The sequence below is a fragment of the Leopardus geoffroyi genome, chromosome D1 (assembly GCF_018350155.1).
Source record: "Leopardus geoffroyi isolate Oge1 chromosome D1, O.geoffroyi_Oge1_pat1.0, whole genome shotgun sequence".
NCBI lineage: Eukaryota > Metazoa > Chordata > Mammalia > Carnivora > Felidae > Leopardus > Leopardus geoffroyi.
Window position 1 is genome coordinate 21,593,092 of NC_059329.1, and position 24,218 is coordinate 21,617,309.

At 42.9% G+C, this 24,218-nt stretch overlaps 1 protein-coding gene across 1 annotated transcript; it reads left to right on the forward strand.

Annotated features, from left to right (window-relative positions):
• The first annotated feature begins 16,748 nt into the window (after window positions 1-16,748).
• PANX3 (pannexin 3) lies at window positions 16,749-23,885 on the forward strand. Its single transcript, XM_045486891.1, has 4 exons — window positions 16,749-16,990; window positions 18,198-18,340; window positions 21,326-21,540; window positions 23,028-23,885. The coding sequence occupies exons 1-4, from the start codon at window positions 16,810-16,812 to the stop codon at window positions 23,665-23,667; spliced, it is 1,179 nt and encodes a 392-aa protein (XP_045342847.1). The 5' UTR covers window positions 16,749-16,809; the 3' UTR covers window positions 23,668-23,885.
• Window positions 23,886-24,218: the final 333 nt, after the last annotated feature.

Consider the following 24,218-nt stretch of genomic DNA (forward strand, 5'->3'; position numbering starts at 1 on the left):
AAATAGATAATATCTGAAGAAAAATCACTCAATTGTATTCACATTAGAATAAATGCTGCTGAAAAATACCAATGCACTTGAAGACATAGCAATAGAAACTCTGTATATAGAAATACAGAAAGAAAAAAGACAGACATAAAAATTAATAGAACCTCAGTAAACTTTAGAATGATAGCAAGCAGTCTAACATAGTTGTAATTTGAGTCCTAGCAAGAGAATGGGTGAAGGGTGGGGGATATTTTGAAAAATAATGGCTGAAATTTTTCCAAATTAGATGAAAACTATATACCCATATATCCAAAAGGCTCAATTAATCTACAAGCAGAATAAACACAAATAAACCACACAAAGTTATACCATAATCAAATTGCTGAATATCAATCTAAAGAGAACATTTTAAAAGCAGGCAAAGGAAAAAAAAAAAAGCATATTATAGATCTATACAGAGGAACAAAGATAAGAATGATTACAGATTGATCATCAGAAGCAATACCATCAAGAAGATAATGGAATGACGTCTTAAAAGTGCAGAAAGAAAAAAATTATCAATCTAGAATTCTGTATTCAGTGGAAATATCTTTCAAAATTAAAGGTGAGGGGCGCCTGGGTGGCGCAGTCGGTTGGGCGTCCGACTTCAGCCAGGTCACGATCTCGCGGTCCGTGAGTTCGAGCCCCGCGTCAGGCTCTGGGCTGATGGCTCAGAGCCTGGAGCCTGTTTCCGATTCTGTGTCTCCCTCTCTCTCTGCCCCTCCCCCGTTCATGCTCTGTCTCTCTCTGTCCCAAAAATAAATAAACGTTGAAAAAAAAAATTAAAAAAAAAAAAACAAAATTAAAGGTGAAATCAAGGTTTTCATACAAACAAAAGCTTAGGGATTCTATTGTCAGCTGACGGCACTAAAAGAAATGTTAGGGGAATTTCTGTAGGCAGAATAAAAACTAATTTGGGGAGCCCCTGAAATTGTAAAAAGTAACCTTGTATATATAATATAAATATAAACTTGGAGAGCAATTAAAATTATAAATATGTGGATAAATATAAAATATCTTTTTTCTTAAATTTTTATATCCTTAAAAATAAAGCAAGGAAAAATTGCAATTTTAAGTGCGATAGTGAGGTTAGACCTCATTGTGAAGGTGATAATTGTACCAATACTTGAAAAAGACATGGCTGGAGTTGTACTTGGTAATAACAGCTACTCTAACATTCTGTTGGGTAAACATAGCTCAATGAAACATCCCTCCCAGGCAATACATTTTTATCATGCATTTTAGTAACCATACCTTAATCCAAAGCACTGGCTTTAAGGGAGAAAATTTTAGATATAGAGTTTAGAGGAGCAAAAGACCTTTCTTGGAATGTTAAGAAATTATAAGTCATATGATGAAGGTACCTATACACACCCAATTCTGTTCTTAAACACCTAGCCCTATATGCTCTAAATTCCATTCCTTGTGTAATTGGCTTTAGGAAGGGATCTGATAAAACTCATTCTTTCAAGGACTGATAAAGTTGGTATGTGACTATCTGTACTCTACATTCCTTATTAGGTACACTTTTATTTTAATGAGGACAAACTTATTAGCCAAAAAATCTCAATATGAGGAAATTCAAGTCTCAGCAAATTGGTGAGTTAGATATATTTTTGGTCACAGTTAAGGGCTGGAGGGCCCTTGGAGAAATTATATGAAATTACAACATAAACACCAAAACCCATCTTCTTCAAGGCCTGTTTATGTTGATGAGTATATGTACACACTTATCAACAATTGCTTATTTTTCTTTGTGACCCATATTCAACCAAGGTTCAGCAGTGCTGGTTGGTACTTTATAGATTTTTGCTTAGAATTTTTCTACATCCTTCAGTATCATTAATAAATCCCAAGCTATCTCCTTAATCCCACTGCACAAAATTTACAAATAGCAAAAAACAATTCATTATCACAAAGTTCACATAAGCCCCATAAGGCAGACTCTCCTTGGGACTCTCGCACAAATAAGGCCTCAGGGGTTCATTAAAAGTTGAGTTTTCTCTAAGAACTTTGAGGGCTCTTGCTTGGATGATGCAACCCCAGGGGAAGTTCTTTTGAACTGATGCTTCGTCAGAGACTGTTGCCATGGAGGCATCATTTCAAATGCATCTCAAAGCTATTAGAGCCACCTGCTTTATTGTTTTTGTTTGATGTTATTTTTACCTTTTTTGAGGTAAAATTCACCATTTAAACATTTTAAGTGGCATATACTATGGTTTGTTGTATATTTGCAACCCTAAGCGGTCACTCCCTGCTCTCACCTACCCTCAGCCCCTAATCTGCTTTCTGTCCCTATTGATTTGCCTAATTTGGTCATTTCATATAAATAGAATTGTACATATGTGGACTTTTATGTCTGTCTTCTTTCACTCAGTGTAATGATTTCAAGGTTCATCCGTGTTGAAGCATGTGTCAATATTTCAATCTGTTTGTGTCTGAGCAATAGTCCATTGTATGAATATACTACATTTCATTTACCTGTGCATCAGTTGATGGTCATTTGGGTTGTTCCCACTTTACAAATAATGTTGCCTGAAGGTCAGTCAGAGGTGAGGACTTAGGGTCTTCTCAGGTCTTTTCTGAGCATGTGCCCAGCCCTGGGCATGCATGTGGACTTCTAGATTCCCCAGAATGTAGGAGAGCTTTTCAAAGCCCCTATTTCCCTAAACTTCTCTTTCCCTAGTCTTTCCTCCCAAGCTTTATGGCTCATCTATTGTTTGCCCCATTGTTTTCCCTTGCCCCAGGGGTCAGTGACTAATGACTTTGCCTTTAAACATTTTCCACACTTGTCCTCCTCCCCTCTATAACCACCTCAGTCCTGGGAGAATTCCAGGTTAAGTGAAACAGAGGAAAAGGCTTTGAGCTGGCCTTTCAGAGAACCACCAGAGAGGTCAAAACAAAGAACCACAATTCTTGGAGAATAAAGTCTGTTCTCCTGCCTCTAGTACTGGTACTTATACCAGGCAGGCTGTTGTCTTCAAGGCCAACACCCAGCTGGGAGCAGGAGATGCATCTAGGATAAACTAAAATGCCACAAAACTATCTTACTGAGATTCGGCTTTTTCCCCTTAATTGTGTGCCCCTCTTTGCTACAAACTTGTGACTAATATCCATAGTTCCAAGAAAGTTAATTTCAAAAGTCTTCTGTGAGTTTATTTATTGCTTTTGTGTATGAAAGGACTTGGGAGTCCCCTACCCTGCCATTTCTGGTGGCATCACTCTAGAATCGTAACCTTTCACTCTGAGACATACCCCAGCTGCATGGTAAATTACATGGCCCTGCTAATTATTCAGAGCATACACTTTGCAATCAGTCTGTTCTCACTACAAATCCTGCCTCTGCCACCTCTTTGCTGAATGACCATGGCAAAGTTGCTTAATCTCTCTCTGAATTCCAAATCCTTTAACTTAAGATGGGGTAATAAACACAACTCAAAGAGTTATATTTAAGAACAAATGGTGCCACTTCTGGCACTATAATTTAAGGTATAAAGTTTATGGTACAATGTGGGTTTCCCTGTCTTTACTACTGAAATCTGAAACCTCAAAGGACATGGTTAAGGCAGGTATTGTTAATGGAAGGGGAAGGAGGTGGGAATCATATGAAATCGTGTATTTTAAAATTCAACATAAAAAAGTAAGTTATAGGGGCGCCTGGGTGGCTCAGTCGGTTAAGCGTCCGACTTCAGCTCAGGTCACGATCTCGCGGTCTGTGAGTTCGAGCCCCGCGTCGGGCTCTGGGCTGATGGCTCAGAGACTGGAGCCTGCTTCCGATTCTGTGTCTGTCTCTCTCTCTGCCCCTCCCCCGTTCATGCTCTGTCTCTCTCTGTCTCAAAAATAAAAATAAAACGTTAAAAAAAATTAAAAAAAAAAAAAAGTAAGTTATAGGGGCGCTTGGGTGGCTCAGTCAGTTGAGCGTCAGACTTCGGGTCAGGTCATGATCTCACAGTTCTTGAGTTCGAGCACCGCATCAGGATCAGTGCTGACAGCTCAGAATCTGGAGCCTGCTTCAGATTCTGTGTCTCCTTCTCTTTCTACCTTCCCCCACTAACACTCTGTCTCTCTCTCAAACAATAAACATTAAAAAAAAACTTTTTTTTAAGTAAGTTATAAACAGTGTATGTAATATGGTCTCATTTCAAGGGAAAAAAGGCATACATATCCACACAAAAGTATCTGGAAGGATAGACATTAAGTAATTAAGAAGGGTCATCATTAGACAGAGGAAATATGGTGTTCTTAGCCTCTCATTTTTCTTAGCTACTTATATTTTCTCATTTTTATGTACATTTATTGCTTTTGAAATTTTTAAAAATGCTTATGAAATATAGTAATAAGATCACTCTCCTATTTATCTCCAGAAACCCAGTAAATCAATTTTACTTTAAGAAATAAAGTCCTGTGCAAAGGTCAGTTATAGCAAAACAGCATGTTATAGCATGGGTTGGTGTCCAGAAGTCCTGGGTCCTAGTTCTGTCTTGCACTAGCTACCTGGTAACTTGAGTACCTTTTTGAGCTTCAGTTTCCTAGAAGATGAAAACTATCATAATAATACAGCATTCCACTTTTTCCCTATGCTGTGCCAATAGCAAGACATCAAGAAGAAAAGTGCCAGAGAGACACAGACGTACATATTTGAAAGGCTACACCCTTAGAACCCTGGCTCTCAAATGTTCATGTACATCAGAATCGCCTAGAAAAGTTAAGACTCAGACTGCAGGCCTCATCTCAAGAATTTTGATAGGGGTGCCTGGGTGGCTCAGTCGGTTAAGCATCTGACTTCGGCTCAGGTCATGATCTCGCACTCCGTGAGTTCGAGCCCCGCATCGGGTTCTGTGCTGACAGTTTGGAGCCTGGAGCCCGCTTCAGATTCCGTGTCTCCCTCTCTCTGACCCTCCCCCGTTCATGCTCTGTCTCTGTCTCAAAAATAAATAAACATTAAAAAATTAAAAAAAAAAAAAAAAGAATTTTGATAGATCTGGGTGGAGCCCAAGACTTATTTACAAATTCCCAGGGGTGCTGATGATGCTGGTCTGGGAACCACGTGTTAAGAACCTGAACTAGAGGCAAAGGGGAAAAAAGTTCTTTAGGTTCAAGTTCCAAGTCCTCTCCCTTACTTCTGTGACCTTGGGCAAATCTCTTAATCTATCTGCTCTTGAGTTTCTTTACCAAGAAAAAGCATATTATAATTCCTGCTAATAAGTACCATCTGCCCCCAAGATTTTTATGAGGATTCAATGATTTAAATGCGTGAAAGGAATACATAAACTCTACTGAATTATGCAAATGGCGTCAATTATATAAGTAAGGCAACTAAAGTAACTAGAATTTAAATTATTTTTATTTTAGGAAATACATCTTAGACACAGATGTCTGTCAGTTTAGATTCCCAACAATGAAGATGCATGCTTCTAGAAAGCATGTCTAAGATTTGAGTACTTTGCCACTGTTGGAGATAACAGGGTCTTGGTTAAATACCATGATGTGAGCGTGTAAATAATAATAATAAACCACATCAGAGTTAAAACTTATTGAACACTTGCTAGTTACCAGGCACTGAGGTAATTTAAATCTCATGATCCTATGAAGTAGCTGCTATAATAATTCCCAAGTGTAGCTAAGGAAGTTTAGGCTTCAAATGGTCAAATAACTTGCTCAGGGCCACATAGTCAAGATCAGAAGGAGTTTCTAAATAATACAGTTACAATGCTATTTGTTTATTCACTTAATTTAGACATTATTCATTAATTCAGTGCCCAGAATAGTCTAACTCAATGTAGTTATTATGAGTTATTTGCTAAGGGATTACTCCCGATTAGATTTGATTTGGATTTAGAGCTCTTATACTCGCCGAACCCCCAATTCTCCTCTCCCCCCAACATAGGTGCATCACGATTTTAATTTCTCAATACTTAATGTTTACTGTACTATGATTATGTTTCTCTACTTGTTCTATTTTATTTTTTCCAGAGTGAATGCAGTCCCCGTGACTTTCTGCATGCATCTTCTTAATATTTCTGCATAGTTCACTTTCAGAGATGGAGTGCAACATGAGACAAGAATCTAAGGAAAGACAGATTTCTTGGGACCCCAATATAAAAGATACAAGAGAAGGGGGATCTAGTTCCCCACTCAAACCATTTTTCTCTGTTAAAATATTATGTTCTATTTCTAGTTTCACCTACTTCTAACCCTGACCTAACCTGAATTTTACAGAAAGACAAATAAATCTCATTTATCTTTAGTTCCCTTATTTTATTCAATACAAACTACATTCCAAGCCTAATCTAGCCAATTTTTTTTAAGTAGGCTCCACACTGGGCATGGAACCCACCATGGGGCTTGAACTCACGGCCCTGAGATCAAGACCTGAGCTGAGATCAAGAGTTGGAAACTTAACTGACTGAGCCACCCAAGCACCCCCCAATTTTTAAGCTATAAAATTATTCTGATTCCTGAACCTTTCAACCTACAAAACTCTCAGGTGATATATCTAATCTTTCTTTAATAGAACACTGTATAGAGTCCTTGATGCTGACTTTCCAGCATCATAGGACTTAAATCCAACTACCAATATGCGTGCTAAGAAAACCTAGTTACTGGCATAAATACACAAAGTACTATATCCTACTTCTTTTTTGCTTTTTAAAAATTTTTGATACATATACTCAAAGTATATATAATTTTTCGCTTAACCAACTGAGCCAACCAGGCGCCTCACTAATGTATATATAATTTTTTGTAAATAAATAACTAATAACATACATCTTTTTTAATGGATGTATACAATCCCTTGTCTTTTATTTCTCTCCTTTATCTTTGGCTACATCATGTATATGCCACATGCAGGCACCTAAAAACAGTTTCTTCATGTTCTTCTAAATTTTACATCTGTGTGCATTAAAATTCAGTGAGTCGAGGGGCACCTGGCTGACTCAGTCGGTAGAGCATGTGACTCTTGATCTCTGGGTCATGAGTTCAAGCCCCACATTGAGCATAGAGTCTACTTAAAAGAAATAAATAACAAAATTCAATGAGTCAAGCTCCATTAACACTGATATGCATGGCCTGTCAGAGTGCAGACTGTACCCCTTTCTGAAAGGTTTCTCAGGAGAGACCACAGGGTGCTGTCACCTGAATTACTGCCCTCTGATTTAGCTGGTAATTAACTTCTCCAAACATCTGCTGTATTGGATCATAGAGCTTCAGGACCAGGGAAAATCTAAGACCAATTTCCAGATGCCTGATGGCAACTCATATTTCTATAGCAACTGAGCACTTGAAAAAAAAAAAAAACTCCATATGCATTATCCCATTTTGGGTTTACAGAACACCTTAAGAGTTGATATTTTGACTTCTCACTTTGCAGATAAGGACTTGTCATTCAGTACATGGTATAACTTTAACCACACCACGCTGTACTCTCTGGATTTGGGATAATGTCAGCTTTACATTATCATGTTCTGGTGAATATTTTGGGATTGCCTGTATCAAAAAGGAGATTAAATTTCTGAAGCAAAATACATGTCCAAACCCAAGAAATGTAACACAAAAATTTTGATCTCTAAATGTATGAAAAGGTTGTAGGCAGTAAAAAGTCCAGGCCTTGACCATTTCCTCTAACCACCCTGATCTCTAAAACACTGTCCAACTCATCTGACTCCTAACAAACCTTGGCAGTAGTGAGATGAGTAAAACACAGGAAACAGTTCAGTGGGGGCAGCTGCTCCCACCTGGCTTCCCACCTGGAGGAGAATTGATGCAGAAAATCCCTCTACGGTGACAGAGTTAATCCTCAGGGACTCCACAAGGCAACCAAGGCTCCAGCCCACCTCTCCTAGGGTGCACCGTGTGGGGAGGTTGGTCTGGATTGCTCTCATATTTCTTACTTCTCAGCTTCACACTCCCATTTGCCGCTTCATCAGACATTTCTCATTGGTGGATCTTGGCAACTGCTCTATTATTACCCCTAAGATACTGATGAACTTTGTGTCAGAGAAAAACACCATTTGTGGACAGCATGTCACAGCTCTGTCCCTTGCTTGTGTTCGTCATGGCTGACGGGGACATGCTGACCATGACACTTTGTCATCAGATGCCATCAAGGCAGTTCCCTGTTGGTAGTTGTAGGATTTGTAATGGGACTGAATGGCGCACAAACAGACCCTATGCCCCTATGCCTTGTATGAAGATTGTCCTTTTGTGAGCTATTCATCAGTCATTACTTCCTTCATATACTAGCATGTATGATATTGATATGACAATTTTCCTTTTGGCTTAATTCAACATTGGAGTCACTAGATTGACAATCTCTGTGTCCTAGGCCTTTTCTCTCCAGCATCCTCCACATCAGCTCCACAGACAGCAAGTCCAAAGCCTTCAGCAAAAGCTCTGAGATTTTTCTATGGGTCTGATGCATTCATGCATCTCCCTTTTCGCTCTCAGGTCACTTGCCATAGAAGAAGCCAGCTCCTATGTAGTGAGAACACTCAGTCGGCCCTATGGGGAGTCATGTGGTGAGGAAGTGAAGCTGCCTGACACAACGAGGCTTTCTCCCAACAGCCACATGAGTGAGCCATCTGGAATGCAAATCATCCAACCCCACTCAAACCTTCATATGACCAGAGCCCCAGCCAATCTGTTGACTTTAACCTTGTGAGAACCAGACCAGCCCAACTAAGCTGCTACCAGACCCTAGACCTACAGAAACTAAGGGATAATAAACCTTTATTTGTTATACAGAAATAATTAATGCACATATGAAAAGATACTCAACTTGTTCATGTATCAAAAGAAATGCAAATTGATGTAATAAGATATCACTTTATAGCACCAGCTCATTTTAATCTCAATTTGCACTCATAAAAAATATCAAGGACCCAAAGAGCTTTTGTACATGTGAGTTATATCAATTGATATTTACCATGTTAGAAACGAAAATGGGAAATCTTTATTTTATTCATGTATTTTAAAATAAAATCATAAATCCATCCCATATTAACACAAATATTTTTGTGAAAAATAAGTATATTTTCGAAAATAAAATAAAAACTTAGTGAGAAAAGTGACCCTGTTTTACAATTTTGCAAATCTCTGAATATCTGGTTTGGTAGAAGATAGAAGGAATCTCATATCTGCCTTGGCAATCAGTCCATTGAAATATCACATATTATGCAGCCTCTGGAAAATACTACTACGCTCTCATGCAAGAATGGGAGTTCAAAGACCAAATAGTGTCTTGATATTAGTACGGAAATAGTTTTGACCTTGTGGACCCCTTAAAAGCTCCTCAGGTACTCTCAGGGGTTCCTGGACCACACTTGGAGAACCTCTGCTTTACATTCAACAGATAGACCCCAAAAAAGTTTTTATGTTTATTTATTTATTCTGAGAGTGAGAGAGAGAGAGTGCAAGTGCATGAGTGGGGGGAAGGGCAGAAAGAGAGGGAAAGAAAGAATCCCAAGCAGGTTCACACTGTCAGCGCAGAGTCTGATGCGGGGCTCAATCTCACAACCCTGGGATCACGCGCTGAGCTGAAATCAAGAGTCAGATGCTTAAGGGGCACCTGGGTGGCTAGTCAGTTAACATCAGGCTTTGGCTCAGGTTATGATGTCAAGGTTTGTGAGTTCAAGCCCTGTATCAGGCTCAGAGCCTGGAGCCTGCTTCAGATTCTGTGTCTCCCTCTCTCTCTGCCCCTCCTCTCTCTCTCTCTTTCTCTCTCTCTCTCTCTCTCTCTCTCTCAAAAATAAATAAACATTAAAAATTTTTAATAAAATAAAAATAAAAGAATCGGATGCTTAACCAACTGAGCCACCCAGGCACCCCCAGACTGACAAAAATTTTAAAGTTGAATGGTGCTGTCAGTGAAGATGTGGGAATATAAGAAACTTTATGCACCACAGCCATTCTAGAGAGCAATACGAAACTGCTTAAGACAAGGTAACTATATGCTGCCCTATGACCTAAAATTCCAAGGTCCTGGTTACATATGCCAATTGAATTGTCTTGAAGGACCACAAGGGGAAATGTACATTTTCTATGGAACAGGAGGGCAAGCAAAATGAGTGTTCATCAACAGGCAAATGAGGTAAAATGAAGTATTCTGCTGCAGTAGAAACAACAGATTAGCTGTGAACATAGCAATATGTATCAACTTTAGAGGTACAGGGCTCAGTCGAAATAAAAAGAAACAATGAGATTTAAAATCAGGGCGCCTGGGTGGCTCAGTTGGTTGGGCATCAGACTTCAGCTCAGGTTATGATCTCACTGTTTGGGTTCAAGACCTGTGTTGGGCTCTGTGTTAACGGCTCAGAGCCTGAAGCCTGCTTAGGATTCTGTGTCTCCCTCTGTTTCTGCCCCTCCCCTGCTGATTCTCTCTCTCAAAAATAAATAAACATAAAAAAACATTTTTTTTAAATGAGATTTGGGGCGCCTGGGTGGCGCAGTCGGTTAAGCGACCGACTTCAGCCAGGTCACGATCTCGCGGTCCGTGAGTTCGAGCCCCGCGTCAGGCTCTGGGCTGATGGCTCAGAGCCTGGAGCCTGTTTCCGATTCTGTGTCTCCCTCTCTCTCTGCCCCTCCCCCGTTCATGCTCTGTCTCTCTCTGTCCCAAAAATAAAAAAAATAAATAAATAAATAAACGTTGAAAAAAAATAAAAAATGAGATTTAAAACAAAATCACTTATGAATATTTATAGTACATAGGTTTTGGGTAAAGCTCAGTCATGTCATGTCATGTCATGGCAGGGAAATGTTTCTGCAAGCAACAGAAAAGGCTTTAATTACAAAACATTTTGTTTTGTTATCAGGATATCAGGAAGCTATGCAGAAAATGAGGACACGATGAATTAAACTTCAAGAGGGGACACGGGGCGCCTGGGTGGCGCAGTCGGTTAAGCGTCCGACTTCAGCCAGGTCACGATCTCGCGGTCCGTGAGTTCGAGCCCCGCGTCAGGCTCTGGGCTGATGGCTCGGAGCCTGGAGCCTGTTTCCGATTCTGTGTCTCCCTCTCTCTCTGCCCCTCCCCCGTTCATGCTCTGTCTCTCTCTGTCCCAAAAATAAATAAACGTTGAAAAAAAAAAAAAAAGAGGGGACAGAACCATTTCAAGGTAAGAGTACAATCTCTAGGAATTTTCTGTTTCCGGATGCCAGCTCACCATTGGTTTTGGTCTAGGCGAAGGGCCTATGTTAGGGTTAAAATGAACCGTCAGGGCTGTTGTTATGAGGGTGGAACAACAATTGGAAATTTGAGGGACTTAAACACATTCCTAGTCTTCCCCACAGGACATTTACTGAGTATTGGTGGACTAGACCAAAAGTGAAATCTCCCCCACTAGCGATAATTACGAAACAAAGACACTGCACAGGGAGTGAGCCTGCATTGAACTCACTGATACAAACTTACCGAATCAGTCTCTCCTTCAAAACATGTGCCAGATTGTGAGACTAACATACAGCGGGAGGTTAAATAATTAAACTGAAATCCCCTAAAGAGGATTTCACAATCCTTCAGAGATTAAGAGGACCCAACAAACTCTCAATCAAAAACCTGGAAAGATCAGGCTTTCAGAACAAAAAAAAAACTGACTGCAGAATGAATCTTACTAAAACTCCAGCACAGACCTAACTCGCCTCAGTCCCCGATGAAATTCAATGATCAACGTCTGGCCCTGTGTGTCTGACGAAAGAAAAAGGAAGCATCTCTGGCAAAAGATAGCCTTACCTAGCATCTCTGGTTCTTACAGTTCTTTTATCTACAATGTTCAGCATATAGTGCAAAATTGCAAGGAGATAAAATCATATGCAAAAAGGAGACAGTAGAAGCAGGTCTACAGATCACCCCAGTTCTGGAGTTAGTAACAAGGATTTTAAAATAACTCTAATTAGGGGCGCCTGGGTGGCTCGTCGGTTAGGCGTCCGACTTCGGCTCAGGTCATGATCTCACAGTCTGTGGGTTCAAGCCCCGCATCGGGCTCTGTGCTGACAGCTCAGAGCCTGGAGCCTGCTTCAGATTCTGTGTCTCCCTCTCTCTCTGGCCCTCCCCTGCTCATGTTCTGTCTCTCTCTGTCGCAAAAATAAATAAAAACATTTAAAAAAAATTTTTTTTTTTAAATAAAATAACTCTGATTAATAGGCTCAAGAAAATCGAGAAGGGATGAATTAAAGTGTGGAGATTTTCAACAGAAAACTAGGATCGTTAAAAAAAAAAATGAAATGGAATTTTCTGGAGTGACGATAACATTCTAATCTTGAGTGGGTGTGGATTACACTGGTGTATGCATTTGTCAAACTCTGTATGCAGACTTAAGCTTTGTGCATCAATGTATCAATTTTATCTTGAAAGAAACAAGCTGCCTGTGTCTTCCCCTCTCTCTGCCCCTCCCCCACTTCCTCTCTCTGTCTCTCTCTCTCTCTCTCTCTCTCTCTCTCTCTCTCAAGGGTAAACATTAAAAAAAAACCCTAAAAAAAAAAAAAGGCAGGGGTGCACCTAGGTGGCTCACTCTGTTAAGTGTCAGACTTCTGCTCAGGTCATGACCCCACACACGGTTCTTGAGCTCGAGCCCCATGTCGGGCTCTGTGATGACAGCTCAGAGCCTGGAGCCTGCTTAGAATTCTGTGTCTCCCCCTCTCTCTGCCCTTCTCCTGCTGGCCCTCTCTCTCTCTCAAGAATAAACATTAAATATATACATATATTTATATATAATAAAAAAAGAAAGAAACAAGCTGCAAATATTGAAGTATAATTAACGCTGTGCATGCTGAAGTATTTAGGGACAAGAATGTGAATATTTGCCATTTGCTTTGACATGTACCCAGAAAAATAACACAGATTGAAGGGTAGATAGAGGGATGAATAGATAGATGTGCAAAAAATCAAGCAGAGTAAAATATGCTAATTGTAGAAGCATTACAGATATTCACTGTATATTCTTTTCAACCTTGATTTATATTTAAATGCTTTCATAATAAAATATCGATGCAATTTAATAAGAAGATATTATAAATATCGGTATGTGAAATAAAGTTGACAGTTTGGATGAAAGATGGACAATTTCCTCGAAAATTTAACTAATCCCCTATAGTGTTTTAAAATATTCCACAATTTTTTTTGACACTCCTTTCAAAACGTGGAGCCTAATTTCCTTGAATATGGGCTGGATTTCATGGCTTCCTTCTACTGAATACAAAAAAAATAGAAACAGCCATTGTGACTTCAGAGGTGAGGTCACAAAAGGCAGCACAGCTTCCTATTTGTTCTCTCTCTTGGAGCATCTGCTCTGCGAAAACCAGCTGCCATGTTGCCCTGTAGAGAGGCCCACATGGTAAGAAACTAAGGCCTCTGACAACACCTAACAAGGAACTGAGACTCCAGCCAGTAATCACTGAGTAGGCTTGGATTTGGATCCTCTAGTCCCACTGAAGGCTTTGGTTGCCTGCAACCCTGACATCTTGACTATAACCTCATGAAAGACTTTGAATCAGAAAAACCCAGCTAGGCTGCTCTTAAATTTCTGATCTACAGAATCTTTGAGATGAACTTCAGGCAACAAAGCCTTTCTAAAGAGCAGTATGATACCACTTAAGACAAGTTAAGTATATGCTGTCCTGAGACTTAAAGATTCTAAAAGCAAAGTGAGTGGTCATCAACAGGCAAATGAGGAGATAAAATGAAATAATATGCTTGCTGTTTTAAGCCTTCACTTTTAGTACAGTTTTATTGCAGCAATAGAAAAGTAGTGCATTTAAGCTAGTAGAAGAGAGAACTGAAAATCTGAATAGTCAAATATTTATCAAGGAAACTGAGTCCATTAACTAAAACTTCACCACAAAGAAAACCCCAAGCCCACATGGCTTCACTAATAAATTCTTCCGAATATTGAGTGGAGAGAACTGACATCAATCTTGCACAAACGTTCCCAGATAACAGATAAAGAAACACTTTCTAATTCGTTTAGTGAAGCCAGCATAATGTGCCAAAGCCCTCACAAGAAAGAAAAATTAGATCAAACTTGCTCTTTCTTGTAAATATAAATGCAAAATCTTTAACAAAAGTTCAGCAAACTGAAACCACCCCAAAATTGAGGATATGATGTAGAGCAAAAGAAGCCAGACACACTGGGTGTTGTGTGTAAGTGATAAATCATGGGAATCTAACCCCAAAACCAAGAGCACCCTGTATACACTCTATGTTAGCCAACTCGACAATAAATTGTATTTAAAAAAAAAAAAAAAGAAGAAGCCAGACACAAAAGAATATATACGTATGATTCCATTTCTAGAAAGTATAAAGAAGACAAAACTAATTTATACCATTAGAAGTAGGGGCGCCTGGGTGGCTCATTTAAGCGACCGACTTCAGCTCAGGTCATGATCTCACGGTTCGTGGGTTCGAGCCCCACATGGATCTCTGTGCTGACAGCTTGGAGCTTGGAGCCTGCTTCGGATTCGGTGTCTCCCTCTCTGCCCCTCCCCCTCTCATGCTCTGTCTCTCTCTCTCTCTCTCTTTCAAAAATAAATAAACATTAAAAAATTAAAAAAAAAAAAAGAAGTTAGCATAATGATTACCCTTTGGGAAATGATACTAGGAAGCACTTCTGGTGGGGGTTGCACCTGGGTGGCTCAGTTGGTTAAGAGTCTGACTTCAGCTCAGGTCACTATCTCGTGCTTCATGGGTTCGAGCCCCACATCGAGCTCTGTGCTGACAGCTCAGAGCCTGGAGCCTGCTTCAGATTCTGTGCCTCCCTCTCTCTCTGCCCCTCCCCCGCTTGTGCTGTGTGTCTCGCTGTCTCTCAAAAATAAACAAACATTATTTTTTAAAAAAAAGAAGCATTTCTGGGGGTGTTAGTAAGGTTCTATTTTTTGATCAGAAGAAAGTTTATTGAACGTTATGCTTATGATATATGCATATTAATGTATGTATATACTTCTCCAAAATGTAAACTGATTTAGGCAAAAGAAAATACACGCATACAAACCAATAATAAACATTGGCAAAAACACACATTATGAAAAGATTCAGAAATGGGAGTGTGGAAATACTAATGGGGAATAGGAAAGGATCTTTTCTCCTGTTCCCATGCCTGTCTCATTCCATTCAGCAAACACAGGGCAGCTCTAAATCAGAGTTGGCCTCTAACCTGGAGATGGAGACAGAGGCAGGCCCAGTCTAAACATTTGTGAGCCCAGGAAAAACAGTTTAAATAGAAGGCCACATACCATATACCTATACATTTTAAAGTTACAGATCAAGCTAACAAACTGTTAAATAAAATATGTTCTGTCTGTCTGCCTTCATACACACACACACACACACACACACACACACCCTTCATAATGATCAGGAATGCCAGTTTTGAATTTAGAATCCCCAGACTCCTCAGATCCCTTCTTCCCAAACCAGCTAAGTCCCACATTGCAAGAAGTCTCACGATTGCATGTGTGGGCATCCCACGACTTCTAAATTCTATCCAAATCCCCACAACAAGCCATTTTTTAGGCCCAGGAGTGCACACCACCAGCATGATCTACCCTTGGGAGGATGCACCTGAGGAAAAGACCTGTACAGGCCCTGGAAGCAGGATGGGGCCACCTGGAGGGGGAATCACAGTGTCTTGGGCACTAGAAGAGTGGTCTAGAGCAGGTGCATGTGCTCTGAAAGGTCACAGCTCCTTAGCCCTATGGACACTTAGCCTGTGAGAAGGATTCAGCCAGAGGCAGTCAGTGTGAAGACCAAGGTCAGGGCCTCTCTTTGCCAAGTCTAGAAGTAGCGTCAGAGACAAGAGTAAGTACCCTGTGCTTTTCCACCCACCCAACTCCACCAAACTGAAATAGAGTTGACATTTGCTCTACACTTTATACTTTGCAAAGCACCTTCACATACAATACTCTTAGTCAATGCTCACAAGCTTGTAAGATTACAACGTAAGATCATTTGATAGAGGAGAACACTGAGCCAAAAGTGACTTGCCTGAAGTCAAGCAATAAAAAAATGAGTACTGCTAGGTCTCCAGTGGGAGACTTTTCCCTGCAAATTTTAAAGGTCCTATTCTTTCCACTATTCAATACTGCCACCCATCTCCCAGCTTCCTGGAGATTCAAAGGGGGCTAAAAAATACCAAAACAAACAAACAAAAATGTAAATATGCATAAATTGTAAATATGTGGCTGAAACATTGTAGGAAAAGACCAGAGGCCGGGAAGGAAATTTAACAGCAGATATAGAGTAGTTTCTGGGAAAGATCCTGGGCCCAAAGCAAAAATCACCAGCAAGACAAAGAATACTATGTAAGAGCAACAATCCTAGCTGGGTGTTGGGGGCTCCTCTCCCACGCAGACCACAAAATGAGGGCCTTCACCACATTTAAGCAATCTCCACCCAAATTCCACACCAATTACATGGGGGGGCCCTGGCTCCACAACTCTCCTTCTCTCCACCACCCCACCAAAAATACTTTATTAATGAGAGGGGAGCATAAAGCCACGGGACTCCATGCGCTCAGGGACAACCCAGAGAGAGCGGCCTGGCACCAGCCCCAGCTGAAGCCCGACCCTCCTCCAGTGAGGACCCACTAAGCTATGCCTCCCTCTAATTACCAGATGCCTGGCTCAGGGCCTGGCCAGTTATTTAGAGAACCAGTGCCTGCTCCTAGCACAGATCTCCGTGAGGCTGGGGCAGCAGGCACTGTCTGCTCAAAGCCAGCTGTCTGAAGCTGCCATCTCCCCACACCGCGGTCCTGGGACCCTTCCTGCGGCCTCTGCACCCCAAAGGTCAGCGGCACCATGTCACTCGCACACACAGCTGCAGAGTACATGCTATCAGATGCCCTGCTGCCCGACCGTAGGGGACCCCGCCTCAAAGGACTGCACCTGGAACTTCCCCTGGACCGCATGGTCAAGTTCATAGCTGTGGGCTTCCCCTTGTTGCTGATGTCCCTAGCATTTGCCCAGGAGTTCTCTTCCGGTAAGTAGCCTCCAAGACCCAGTGTATGAGAGACCCCACTTTGTTTCACTCTTTGCATGGACTCCGAAGTGGCTCCCATATTGTCCAGGTGTCATGACTTTGGCCTGGGCATTACCCAAAAAGCAGACTATGCATGAATTTAGGGCACCAGCAGAGCAGAGGCACCTAAAATTTTGAAAACCATTTCCGAACTTTTGTAGTAAAAATATTTAGCTTTAATTTTGGTATTAATATATTTTATGTCACTGCAATAATTAAACTTTTATTTTGATTTTCATATGGATCTAGAGAGATCAGGGCTCCATAATCTTTTCAGGACCTAGGACCGCTAAAGGTCTTAGTTGGCCATGCTTTAGATGAGTCTCTTACTGTCTCAGAGCCTTCTGCCTACTCTCCACCTCCAGGGTTTCTGATTTAAGGACATATGTTAAAAGACTGACATATCATAGGTGCTAAATAAATCCATTCCTTCTTTCCCACAGCCCGTGGCCACACACACACACACACACACACATTAACAAACACACAGACCTGGTGTTCTAGGCACTAGATTAACTCAGCAAATTTCCTACCTCTATTAAAGAAAAGGTGGACTTCCTGAGGATTGGGATTTCTGGCTTTCTTTTCTGGCTGTACGATTAGCTTACTATGTTTCCCAAAGAGGTATGTCCCAACCTCCCACTGCCTCTTCGTTCCCCCACAAGATGGAGAGAACCATTGTTTCCCCCTTCCACCTCTCTCTAGAGAATCATGGAAAAACAAAACTCTCCCTCCGAGCCCCTTCCCTTTCAGGACCTCCTGCTCACCCTTTCCCTTGATTGGGCTCAGAAACAGGCCATTAATCCTCTAAATTTTAGAACCTAAAAGATGCCAGTTCTCTCAGGAAGGAGAAGTCACCACCAAACCACAGGAGTGTGGGGCGCCCCTGCTGCCCGCGTGTCTGGGACTCCAAGGGAAGCTTTGAGAGGGAAGAACCCACGTCAAAGGGGAGCCAGTGCATTGAGGGAGCTGAGCCAAACAGACCTATGGTGACACTGCAGTGCACAACCTGAAACTGGGGCCTGGGAATAAGAAAGCACCTGCCAGATAAAAAAAACTGGCGGAGCTCTGGAGGCATCCCCTGGAAGGCTCTCAGCTGACAGTCCTCTGGGTCCCCATTCCTCCATTCCCAACTCCAGGCTGCCTCCAAGCTGTGTTCTTATTCCAGGGCCCCCCATCCGATGCTTCTCTCCCAGTAACTTCAGCATCCGGCAGGCCGCCTACGTGGACGGTGCCTGCTGGGACTCACTTATTCACCACGAACAGGATGAGCTTGGCCAGAACAAGATGAAATCCCTGTGGCCTCACAAGGTAAAGTAAGCTGGGCTCCATCAGGCTGCTTCGTGGCAGGGTGGAGCAGGCTAGAACCACATCATTATCTTCTCTCTTGCCTCTTTGCCACCCCACCCCATGTTTTTTTTTTCTTTTGTCATTGACTCTCATGTTTCTTCAAATGTCTGGTGATCTTTGGTTGCCCACTTTTATCTGATTGGAAGCTTTGTGCCTATGGGTGAGGCTGGCTGACCAGCAGCCTTCTGTTTACAGTGAACCCTTCAGGCCATTTCACTGGGAAAACCTCAAATATCGGTATCTGTAATCCTTTCTCTTGGGCTGATTCCCAAAAAGCATCACTGGATCGTTAATTGTGTGGATCCAGGGTGGCAGTTGGTATTAAACTCGGTTACCAACACTCTAGGGACTCAACTGCGGGTCTCAGCACTCAGTATTCATTCAACTAACATGGTTCTCAAGTTTGTTCCCCTGCCCTCAATGGACCCAAGTGCAGAAACTCTTTGGTTTAATGTTTCCAAAGAGCAAACCACAGGCGGATTGATTCTGCCAGTGGATGGAAAGGGCAGTCACTTGACAAGTGCATCATATTATAGGGAAGATCTGTGGGCCTGTTTTTTCAGTATTCCTGTTTGCAACCCCACCTGTACTCCCATTTTCAGACGTACCTCATATCTACAACTCTTGAGTCTTTCTAGTTCTGTGCTGCAAAAACAGCTTGCTTGGCCTGCCTCAACTCCCATCTCCCTACCCCCCCAAACAGGCTGCTATTTTCTAGCAGACGACTGCTTTCCAGTTTGCAACATTTTCTTGCTCTTGTCTCCCGTTTTCCTTGTCCTTGGAGAATTATGTCTTTTTTATCCCTTTAGTGCCATGCTAGTGGGGCTTCGTGAGGGAGCAGAAGTCACGTGTGTGTCCAATTCACAATGTTGAATTGGAAATCACTGGTGACATTTTTAAGTTATGACAATTTACAAGGCCTCAAAAGGCCACACAGGTCTGGGACCCAGGCAAAACTACAGACTTAATGGAAAGCGTTCATGGGGTGTCTGTCAGTGGAAGTGTTTAAACAGCATCCAGATGGCAACAAGGGCAAGATACTGCAGAGGGGATTCAAATGTGAAAAGAGTCAAACTGTCTGACCACCAGGATTGCCTGAGAGCTCTTTAAACCCAGATTCTCTGGTTCCACTTCAAACCTACTGAAACAGAATCTCTGGGGGTGATGCTTATCTTCAAGAAATGCCATGTCTTAGAACAGGAATGAAAAGGTTCTAATTTTTCTCGTGGATTAGTATAGTTTTCCTAACATGTCTCTCGTGTTTAGTTCAGAAACACACACACGCACACACACACTTTCTTCCATCTAGCTGCAACCAAATATGCATCCTCCCTCTTTTTCTTCAAATTCTCCTCCAAAATAAAAGACAACCGTTGTTCAGGAGAAGCTATAGTCAAGTAGTTCTTAAGGGAATGAGCTCCTAAATCAGACTGCCTAGTTCCTGATCCTGCTCAGCCATCCACGAGATGTATAACCCTGGACAGCTTACTTAACTTTTTCATGCCTCAATTTTCTTACCTGTAAAATAGAGATACTAATAGTACCTACCTGATAGCATCTTTGTGAAGAGCAAATGAAATAATGCATGTCAAGCACCTGGCACAAAAAGCACCTGAGCTTAAAAAGCCTTTAACAAGTTAAGTTTTATGGGGTGCCTGGGTGGCTCAGTCGGTTAAGCATCTGACTTCAGCTCAGGTCACAATCTCACGGTCTGTGAGTTCGAGCCCCGCGTCGGGCTCTGGGCTGATGGCTCAGAGCCTGGAGCCTGCTTCCGATTCTGTGTCTCCCTCTCTCTCTCTGTCCCTCCCCCGTTCATGCTCTGTCTCTCACTGTCTCAAAAATAAAAACGTTAAAAAAAAAACAAAAAAAAAAAAACAAGTTGAGTTTTTACTGTGGGTAAAATAGTGGCCTAGGGGCGCCTGGGTGGCGCAGTCGGTTAAGCGTCCGACTTCAGCCAGGTCACGATCTCGCGGTCCGTGAGTTCGAGCCCCGCGTCGGGCTCTGGGCTGATGGCTCAGAGCCTGGAGCCTGTTTCCGATTCTGTGTCTCCCTCTCTCTCTGCCCCTCCCCCGTTCATGCTCTGTCTGTCTCTGTCCCAAAAATAAATAAACGTTGAAAAAAAAAAAAAAAATAGTGGCCCAGCCCCTGTTGGGTGTGGTAGGGAAAAGTCCCTTACCTCAGGTGGTAAATTGTGTAGTTGAGGACACAAGACTCACCCATTCGTCAACGTCAGCTTGATACATACAGAACAGGAATAGCCCCAAAGTATTCCAAGACAGTGCCTGGTGGTGTCGTTTGGCACGGCCACGAACGCAGAGATGAAAACACAACTGCACACGAGAGGAACCGGGGAAGGCAGCGTGGAGGCTATGGGATTTGATCCCCTCTCTGGAGGGTCTAAGCCAAAGTCAGCCATGTTGAGGCCCCTGACTGGACTTTGAAAGCTAACAGACTCTGGGTGTCTGGAGATAAGAACTTGGAGGAGTCAAAGAAAGAGAGGTGGAAGATTAAGAAGGCGGACACTCTCCCCTAGGATGTGATGCCATGACCACTGCTGGCCATGGTCTCTGCTTAGCGACCCAGGCTAACATGCATGGGGAACGGAGGGACTCTCGTGGTTCTCTGTCGCTCTCCCCCACCTTCTGTCTCCCTCTTTCTCTCCTTATATCCCTCTCCCTCCCCTTGTCCTCCCTGGGTTCCTACATACCTACACAGACCCCAGATCTGAGAAGTGCAGCTGGGGAACATGGAGATTCAGCAAACCTTCTCCTCTGGGCTTCAACATACTCAGCCAGGTCAGTAGACAGCCTTACGTCCTGGGCGTATGGTGGCTCATTCCCCCCACCGCCTTCCTTCCCCGACGCAGGAAGCAGGGAATGAGAGCCCCTCTCTCAGAGCTCTCTCTACACACTGGGGCCCCCTCCTCAGCTCACTCTCACCCCACAGGCCCTGCCCTACTCCCTGCTGGCCTTGGCTGTGGTCATGTACCTGCCTGTTCTGCTGTGGCAGTATGCAGCCCAGCCGGCCCTCAGCTCGGATCTGCTCTTCATCATCAGCGAACTGGACAAATCCTACAATCGTTCCATCCGCCTGGTGCAGCACATGTTGAAGATCCGGCAGAAAAGCTCAGACCCCCATGTTTTCTGGGACGAGCTGGAGAAGTGAGTTGTCTCTCCCACCCTTTTCTGAAGGCCTCAGTTGAGTGTTAACATGGCGTGCAGGGTCATCGTCAAACTATCCTCTGTACCATCCTTCTCATGAACCCAAAGAGTTTAACACACCATCTCACCAACTTTCCATCATTTCTGTACAGGGAGGACAGAGAGGACTCTTCCTTAGTTTATAGGTGAACATCCTGCGTCACAAAGGGGTTAATCTCTCTAATGTACCACTTTTGTATACCATTCCCCTGCTCAGAACCTCCCCCCATGCCTGCAGGAAAAAACCCAAACTCTCCCACATATTTTCCCAAGGCCCTCTACTTTTTCACACCTCTGACCACCAAGTGACAGAAACCTCCCACTTTACCCAGGCAGTCTCCTCCTCTTCTCCTGATTAGCCATTCATGCCTAATTTGCTGTGGCCCCGGCACTGTTCTGGGTGCTCCAGACCCATCAGTGTGCCTTGTGTGTGTCAGAGGCAGGGGTGGGGAGGGGACAAAGGTATACCTACCCATATAGGGACTCACATTCTACGGAGGGGAAACAGACAACAAATAAACACAACACATAGCAAATCATATGGCAGAAGATAAGCGGTATGGGAGCGGGGGAGCAAAGCCAAGTATGGGGGTCCGGAAAGCTGGAAGGCTGTGGAGTGGTGCCATTTTAAATAGGGCAGCCGAGGTAGGCTCCACCAACAGGAGCGTTGAACTGAGATTTGGAAGCATATTCTGTCTTGTGTGTGTGCACATTCTCTATCCTCTGAAAAACGTTCCTCTCCTGTGTGTCTTTCTGAACTCCATCCACCTCTCCATCCAGCTCCAAGACAATATTCTCCATAAAGGTTTCTGAACACTCCAGCCCGTGCTGGTACCTCTCTCCTAACTTGTACAACACCGTGGTTTGTATCCACCATTTTAGCAACAAATCAAGCACTACTATTATTTCCTATTGGCGTACCTTATCTGCCCCTTCCCCACAAGGCGGCCTGTAAGCTCCTTCAGAGCAGAGACTGGCTTACATGTGCCTGAACACCACAGCTCTCAACAAATATTTGTTAGCATGTTTATTTTCATAAAATGGGTAGGTTGGCCTGAAAATCATACACACAGTATACAGACCAAGCACCAGAACGTGGTTATGTAGACTCCCCGTCCAGTGCTAATTTAATACGCTTATTGCTTCCTAAGGATCCTGTTTCGGCTTACAGGTTTAGTCTGCTCTGCTGGGCAGAAATCCAGTGTGGCCATTTGTTATTCACTGATCATTCCCTGGGTTGACCACATTGCACTCATCAGCTGGAAAATTAAGACATACTCACACGTCTCTTTAGGGAGAGGGGTGGTTATGCTCCAGGAAGGCAGACTTTCATGTGAGCCAAGAATGCCACGTGGCACACACAGATTCCATTACTGCCCCACGTGGCTCTCTCAGATACGGTTCCAAATGGTCTCTCCTCACCCTGCCTCCTTTCTTCCCCTGCCCAGGGCTCGGAAAGAACGATACTTTGAATTCCCCTTGCTAGAGCGGTACCTGGCCTGTAAGCAGCGCTCACATTCCCTGGTGGCCACCTACCTCCTGAGGAACTCCCTCCTGCTCCTCTTCACCTCAGCCATCTACCTGTACCTTGGCCACTTCCACCTGGATGTCTTCTTCCAAGAGGAATTCAGCTGTTCCATCAAGACAGGCCTCCTAAGTGATGAGACCCACGTGCCCCATCTGATCACATGCAGGCTGACCTCTCTGTCCATTCTGCAAATTGTTAGTCTCTCCAGTTTAACAATATACACCCTATTGGTTCCAGTGATAATATACAACCTCACACGACTATGTCGGTGGGACAAACGGCTCCTATCCATCTATGAGATGCTGCCAGCTTTCGATCTCCTCAGCAGAAAGATGCTGGGATGCCCCATCAATGATCTCAATGTGATCCTCCTTTTCCTCCGAGCCAACATCTCTGAACTCAACTCTTTTAGTTGGTTGAGTGTCTTATGTGTTTTGAAGGACACGACCACCCAGAAGCACAACATTGACACAGTGGTCGATTTCATGACATTATTGGCTGGCTTAGAACCCACAAAACCTAAACATCTCACCCAAAGGGTGTGTGATGAAAACCCCTAGTTAAAAAACCGTGGAGCAAGAAATTTTATGGAAAGTAAAAATCTCTCTCCTTCTTCACAAGCCTCACACACTAAGGTACAAAAATACCCGCTTTAGAAATGCTAAGTGTGGATTCAGCTGAATCACATCCTGTATCATGTTTTCCTAAAGGTGAGAAGATAAAATCAACGCATGAAAACAAATCTGAAAGTTAGAGCTGAAGAGTCAAAGAACTAAAAAATTAGATCTAGAGCATTCTATGAGGATAGGGGGGGAAAAAAACACCTAAAACTCAGCTGAAGTCTAGACATTCTATAAGGAAAGAAGGTGCTAAAGGCTATTTATGGAGGCAGGTTCTTTTCAGTATATGCACTCCATTGCCCTTCTGGAATGCACGCTCAGCTCAACCCAAAGAGCAAAAGGGCAATCTGTTAAGTGAATAAAAATGTGAAATGCTTCAGGTGTGGCCTGAAATCCTAGGAACTTGCCAGCTTGCTTTGTGGAAGTCATTGACCTTGCCCAAGTCCTGTGTGGCCTGCAGAGTGGGATAGAAGACAATGATGGCGGGGCGC